Genomic DNA, 6,817 nt, shown 5'->3' with positions numbered 1-6,817 from the left:
ACCAAAGTTGGCAACAGAGTATTACCTTGGCGAGGTCGATATAATACGCAAGCGGGCAAGGTCGCCCTTACCAATTCTTGTCTTTCTTCACTCCCAATGTTCTTGATGGGCTTCTATCTTCTTTCTAATGGGGTTCATTCTGGTTTCGACAAGCATAGGGGTGCTTTCTACTGGAATGCTGCGGATAATAAACGCAAATATAGGTTGGTCAGATGGGACATTATATGTCGCCCCAAGGACAAAGGGGGCCTTGGCATTATTAATACGCGGGTTATGAATAACTGTCTCCTGATCAAATGGTGGTGGAAGATAATGACTCTTGAGGAACCTCCGACCTGGCTCTCGATCCTAAAAGCTAAATATTTCCCCTCCTCGAGTCCTATGTTTGCTCCTGCTTCTGGTGGGTCTCAATTCTGGCGTCAACTGGTTAAAGTCCGGCCGATTTCTCGGTCCCTTGTCAAGTTTGTTGTCAGGAACGGTAAGTCCACTCGGTTTTGGCTTGATTGGTGGGTCGGGGATTCCACGCTGGCGGTTGCTTTTCCGGCTTTGTTCTCTTACTGTGATGATGCTGAGATTTCTATCTTTGAGCTCTCGGCTAAGGGTTGGGTTTTAGATTTTCGGCGTTCTCTTTCCCTTGTAGAGTTGGAAGATTGGCAGTGCCTTACTGCTTGCTTCCCCCTGCTCTCGGAGGAAGAGGACTCCGTGGTGTGGCCCCTTTCCTCCTCGGGGCGCTTCTCGGTTAAATCGGCCTATTCTAAGCTTATCCCTGGTGGACACTCGGTCAAGTTCAAAGATATCTGGTCGGCTTGAATCCCACCTAAGATCAAGATCTTTCTTTCGCAAGCTGTTCGCGGTAAGCTTCCGGCGGCTGACCAGATTAAGAAAAGGAACGGGCCGGGTTCCGATAGATGCGTGTTATGTGGGGCGCTGGAGAACACCGAACATATTTTTTTTCATTGCTCCTTAGCGAAACTTATGTGGTGCTGCATCAGACTTTGGCTCCATGTTAACTGGTTCCCCTCCTCCTTTGAAGACCTGAGGCAGTGTGTCAATCTCTTATCTGGACAATCTAAAAGGGTTTTCTTAGTTGGCTGCGCTGCGATAGGGTGGTCGTTGTGGACTACTAGGAATAAGTTCTCGATTGAGCGTATCTTTCCGGCTAACCCTGTCAATTGCTTATTTAAAGCCAATGGTTTTTTGCAGCAGTGGAGATTATTGACTAAAGAGGAGGACCTCCAGGCTTTCGACGCCATGCTATCCAAGATGAAATCTACGGCGTCTGCCCTTCTTCGGCGATCTTTGAGGACGGCTTCCTGATCATCTCTTTTGCGATATCTAGTTCTATGCTGGCCTGCGTGCCATGTGAGGCTGGTGGCCTTGTAATGCTACTTAACTTCCTTGTGTTTAAACTCTGTTTGGGTGTCGGGTGCTGGTGATGTACTCTGCCTGGTGGCTTTATTTATAAAGTCGGGCTCCTGCCTTTTCTCTAAAAAAAATTCATATTCATGATCTGACGGAGCGTATCCCCGATGCAGACCACGGATACCGGAGCCTGTCGCCGCACCGCTCCCTAGCATAAACACAGCCAGACACCAGACTAGCCGCCTAGCTACACGACCACGCGCACAAGTTAAACACAGATATCAAAGCCTGCCATCCGTCCGTCCACAACCCTTCGGACAAGCACTACAATTCACTGCCTGTCGTGACAGCACGGAGCCATTCGTGGCATCGTGTCCGAGCGAGCATCTCGGGTCTCGGCCACATCAAACCCTGACGAGTCTTTCGACGCTGAACCCAAGTTGGAATTTGGAGTAGCAGCGTTGCTACAAAAACGTCGGAAACACCGCTGCATATGCACACTTGGTTCGAGCCACCTTTCTGCCGGAACATGGTTACATGGATCACGGCCACGGCCCGTGCACCCACAGAGCGCCTCCAAAAGAACGGCAAAAAGAAGCTCATGGAGTCCTACCACGGATTAACCCCGAGGAGCCTACGACCTGAAGTACTCTAGAGTAGTAAACCAAGGTGAAGCTGTAAATGCAACTGGAGCTAAGCTAGGCCAGCCGCCTGCTAGGAGGATGCTCCCGGTCCCCGCGCAGCATCCCGGCAGCGACCGCGTACTCCTCCTCCGCCGTCGCCGGCATGCCCATCGCCGGCACCGACGACCACACGTCGGCGCCGTTGCCGCTGCCGCCGGCGACGTGGTCGGTGCAGGATACCGGCACCAGGCACAGCCCCCGGCTCCGCAGATCGCCCGGCTCCACCACCGCCTCCTCCTGCGCATCGCACATAAACATAAAACCACACGTCAGATCACGTACGCATAACCAGACAGCGACGGGACACAAAGCGCCGCGGTAAAACTTCGCTGGCGCCGGGTAGCTTACCGGGAGTGGGGCGGGCGGCGCGGAGGAGGGCGGCAGGCGCTGCATGTACGGCGAGCTGAGGACCTGACAGCAACCAAGGAAGAAGAAAAGCAACGACAGTGTTAGCATGCATGCGGCGCGGAAGCGGTACCTACGTAGCCGGTGCGTACGTACCTGAACCTGGTCGTGCAGGAAGCGTATGTAGCCGAGCGCCTCGTGCAGGACGGAAGCCGTGTCGGTCTGCATCGGCAACGGCAGCGGCAGGTTAGGTTAGGTTAGGTGGGTCAATGCAGCAGCAGCAGCAGCTCACGTATCATCCACCCGTCAGTCAAAGGGTCAAAAAGAGGAGAGACAGCAGCTTCAATGACCCATAGTCTGCCTTAATTACTGTACTATCAGTCTAACATGCATGGTTGCAAGCAAAAGGAAACTACAGTGATGTAATGTTAACAACGGGTGTGTGTGTGTGTGTGTCAGCCTGTGGGTCTTTGACCACTTGGATCTGCGACTACAGTCTACATCAGTCCAGCATGCAAATTTGCAAGTAAGAGGAAATTACAGTCTACAGTGATACCAGCCTACGCTTCTTTGACCGCTTAGTAGCTGATCTGCGTGCGTTCTTTTACAGCAGTGGGAAGGGGCAATGGTTGCAGATTTTATCGCGGGTAATTTCAGCGTTGCACCGGCATGGAAAGGCAGGCGAGGCAGGCACGTACAGCAGATGGAGAGAGGAGATGATAAAGAGCGTATCGCCAAAAGCGAAAGGCTTTGCCAGCTTTTGCGATCTCCTTTTTCACTGTCTTTCTTACCTTCCCGAACGGAGAAACCAGCTGCTGCAGCGCCAGGATCCTCTCCCCGAGCCGCTCCTTCCTCGCCTGCACAAGCACAACACAACCAAGCAAAGTTTTTACTTTTCATCTTCGTTTCTTCACCGGACCATGAACTCAAACCCGTTCGTCAAAACACCCTGATCTTAAACTGATCAGCTTATTAGCGCAAGAACAACTCACCCTGGGTCTCTTGTTTGAGGTGGCAGCTGGAGCGGCCTTTCTGGGATCGCTGCTGCCTCTTGATCCCCTCTTCTGAAGAACAAGAATTAACATGCCCATCAGTTAACTTAATCGTGCAAAAAAGATGGATATAACTTGGCAACAACCGGTCAACCATGGATTAATCTTGGAAGAACATTCACCAGAAAATTAACAATGCAAAGGATGTTGACAGAGTTGGTAGCGCGCGCAGCACACTGTACACGCACCTTGGCGGGCTGTGGCTTGGAGGTGGAGATGGCCGAGGCGGCGGTGGCCGTGGGCGAGGACGACATGGAGGAGATGGAGGAGGAGCAGTCGGTGGTCGGGCTTGACTTCTGCGGGACAGCCACCGGGACCGCGTGGGCGCCGCCGTAGTAGTAGTACTGGAACCCGAAGACGTCGCCGCCGTGGTACTGCTGCTCCGCCCGGCCGCCGAAGCTCAGGACCTGGTGACACGGCGCCGCCGGAGGAGGCTGCAGGTAGGAGGCGCAGGTGGGAGAAGCGACCGCATGAGTGCTGGCGCTGGTGGTGGTGGTGGAGACGGCGGCGGACGAGAGGTGGGACGAGGTGGACGGGGACAGGCAGAGGAAGTAGTCGGCCATGGCCTCCTCCCCGAGGCCAAGCATGTCCAGGTACCCCCTCCCTCCGGCCTCCGCCATGACCTCCTCTTCCTTCACCATGATCCCCAGCTCGCACTGGCGCACCACGAGCAAGAAACGCACGGGATTAAGAACACAAGGACAAAGACAAAAAAAAGATTGACGGAGACGATCAAGAACAAGCCGGGAAGAAGATCAGCACCCGGTACCAACCGGATTGGGTGTCCTTGTTGCTTGGCTCTGGTCAAAGGGGTTTCGCGCCTTCCGCCGCTGCCGCGCTCTGGGAGCTCTGCGCGCGTCCAGAGTTCAGACCTCGCACACACGCCAGCTTAAAAACGCTTCCACTTCTGAGCGTGGGGAGACGCGACTGAGACGGAGGATGTGGGAGTGGACCATGGTCGCTGGCTTCTCTGCTTTGTCTATGTAGAGGCCGAGGCCGAGGCCGAGGCCAGTGTACAAGTACGACCGACCGACCGAGGACGGGCGGCTTTGTGATGCGGTGCCGGGACAGGGCTGCCAGAGGTACATACCAACCAAGATTTGGAGAATCAATGCTTCGCACTGGCCGTGTGTAAAGTGTGCGTTCTTTCCGGGTAGTGCCGCCGTGCAGAGTGTGTTACATATCCACTATTTCTTCCCAAGGAAAATACAAAGTAAAACTCAGACATTTTTTTATAAAGGAAATATATTAATATCATGATGATACCATATACACCCGGCATCTGTAACAATGTAATGCTTAAATTAAGTCTAAACATCACGGATGCACACATCCAAAAGAAAACAAAAGAGGAAGAAAAAAGAAAACAAAGACCCTGCCGAAGCAAATAGAGATTCGCAGCAACAAGAGCACGACCAGTGGTGATGACACCTAGACTTCAAAGAAGGTTCTCCAAAACGACGTCTTTAGAAAGGTAACAATGCACAAACATCGTCATCGTGCGATCTAACCAGCAAGGTAAGATCTTGAAATTTCACCCTCGAGAATGTCTCATCTCCACACAATGTCTTCAAGAAGAAAAACTACTAGGAGCCGCCATTGCCAAGTACAACCACCAAAGGCCAGACTTAGGGTTTTCACCCCGGAAACTGAGACGCGAAACTCAAAGAGCGCCGCCAAGAACGAAGTCTGCTAGTGTAGCCGCCCCCACATGTCGCGAACACTACTGCAAAACGCCAAACATTTGACATACATACTTCTTCTGATCCGCAATGCATGCTCTCTGGAATCTCAAACTGCTCTCGACTCGACTCAATACGAGCATCCGAGATGGAACCTCCACAACCTATCCAGTCTTCTTGAAACTGGACCGCCTTGATCCCCCCATCAACACCTTGGTTAACGCGGTAATGAAGGAGCCAAGGCAGACCCAAGGTGGATGGGGGTCACCACTAGCCACAGGAAATGGGTCTTCACATTGCCAATGGCGACGACAAGACAACGGGTCACACTCCAGTGGCGATGCCAGAACAGACAAATTAAAGCCCATCGCTCTGCTCACCACAGACGTCGATCCAACGCTTGTCGAACAAAGCATGCACGCATGCCTCCTAGGCGAGTTGTCGTGTGCGTTCCCGATCGTAGCAGTCCGTGGGAGATCCGATGAGGCGGCACTGAGAGGTTGGTGGCTGGGATGCTTCGGAGTCGCCTGGGAGGCGACCCAAAGGTGGATGTTTGATATGTCTCCGTCGTATCTACTTTTCCAAACACTTTTGCTCTTGTTTTGAACTCTAATTTGCATGATTTGAATGAAACTAACCAAGACTGACACAGTTTTCAGCAGAATTGTTGTTTTTGTGCAGAAATCAAAGTTCTCGGCTTGACCTAAAAATTTACAAAGAATTTTTGTGGAAAATATAAAAAATATTGGTGGAAAATATACCGGAGGGGCGCACCCAGGAGCCACAAGCTCAGGGGGCGGGCCCTATGAGCTTGTGGCCCCCCTGGACCTCCGGCAACCCTAACTCCGACTCCATATATTCCTATTCGCCAAGAAAAAAATTAGAGAGAAGGATTCATCGTGTTTTATGATATGGAGCCGCCGCCACCTCCCGATCTTCACCGGGAGGGCTGATCTGGAGTCCGTCCGGAGCTCCGGAGAGGGGGATTTGACGCCGTAGTCATCATCAACCTTCCTCCATCACCAATTTCATGATGCTCGCCACCGGGAGTGAGTAATTCCTTCGTAGGCTTGCTGGACAATGATGGGTTGGATGAGATTTATCATGTAATCGAGTTAGTTTTGTTAGGGCTTAATCCCAAGTATCCACTATGCTCTGGGATTGATGTTGCTATGACTTTGCTTTGCTTAATGCTTATCACTAGGGTCCGAGTGCCATGATTTCAGATCTGAACCTTTTATGTTTTCATGAATATATGTGTGTTCATGATCCTATCTTGCAAGTTGTATGCACCTATTACGTGTTATGATCCGCATACCCCAAGGTGACAATAATTGGGATTCTTTCCGGTGATTACCGTAGTTTGAGGATTTCATGTATTCACTAAGTGCCAATGCTTTGTTCCGGTTCTCTATTAAAAGGAGGCCTTAATATTACTTAGTTTCCTTATGGACCCCGCTGCCACAGGAGGGTAGGACAAAATATGTCATGCATGTTCTTTTCCATAAATGACTATATACGGAATACATGCCTCCATTACATTGATCAATTGGAGCTAGTTCTCTGTTTCCCTAGGTAATGACTGTTGCATTATGAATGCCATCCAACGCAATTATCCATCATTGATCCAATGCCTACGAGCTTTTCATATAATTATCTTTGCTAAGTTACTTTTGTCATTGTTGTTGTTACA

General features: G+C 51.3%; 1 protein-coding gene across 2 annotated transcripts; it reads right to left on the bottom strand.

The window, feature by feature from the left end:
* Window positions 1-1,837: 1,837 nt before the first annotated feature.
* LOC119311893 (transcription factor bHLH68-like) lies at window positions 1,838-4,429 on the bottom strand. Of its 2 annotated transcripts, none has more exons than XM_037587610.1 (7): window positions 4,205-4,429; window positions 3,631-4,098; window positions 3,383-3,454; window positions 3,182-3,247; window positions 2,547-2,612; window positions 2,394-2,456; window positions 1,838-2,282 (listed from the first exon to the last, which is right to left on the bottom strand). In XM_037587610.1, the coding sequence occupies exons 2-7, from the start codon at window positions 4,081-4,083 to the stop codon at window positions 2,061-2,063; spliced, it is 942 nt and encodes a 313-aa protein (XP_037443507.1). In that variant the 5' UTR covers window positions 4,084-4,098; window positions 4,205-4,429; the 3' UTR covers window positions 1,838-2,060. The 2 variants fall into 2 exon arrangements, with proteins under 2 accessions (XP_037443507.1, XP_037443506.1); XM_037587609.1 differs by having other exon boundaries at window positions 4,216-4,429.
* Window positions 4,430-6,817: the final 2,388 nt, after the last annotated feature.

This window comes from Triticum dicoccoides, chromosome 5B, assembly GCF_002162155.2.
Source record: "Triticum dicoccoides isolate Atlit2015 ecotype Zavitan chromosome 5B, WEW_v2.0, whole genome shotgun sequence".
Lineage (NCBI taxonomy): Eukaryota > Viridiplantae > Streptophyta > Magnoliopsida > Poales > Poaceae > Triticum > Triticum dicoccoides.
Note: the sequence above shows the minus strand (reverse complement) of the source record. Positions and strands in the feature narration are given on the sequence as shown.

What these genes read in the sequence shown, in the direction of transcription:
- LOC119311893 (XM_037587610.1), bottom strand. Translation starts at nt 4,083, where the DNA reads ATGGTGAAGGAAGAGGAGGTCATGGCGGAGGCCGGAGGGAGGGGGTAC. An exon ending in CCAAGCCACAGCCCGCCAAG is followed by an intron (nt 3,455 to 3,630) that starts GTGCGTGTACAG and finishes CTTGTTCTTCAG; the next exon opens with AAGAGGGGATCAAGAGGCAG. An exon ending in TGGTTTCTCCGTTCGGGAAG is followed by an intron (nt 2,613 to 3,181) that starts GTAAGAAAGACA and finishes TTGCCGATGCAG; the next exon opens with ACCGACACGGCTTCCGTCCT.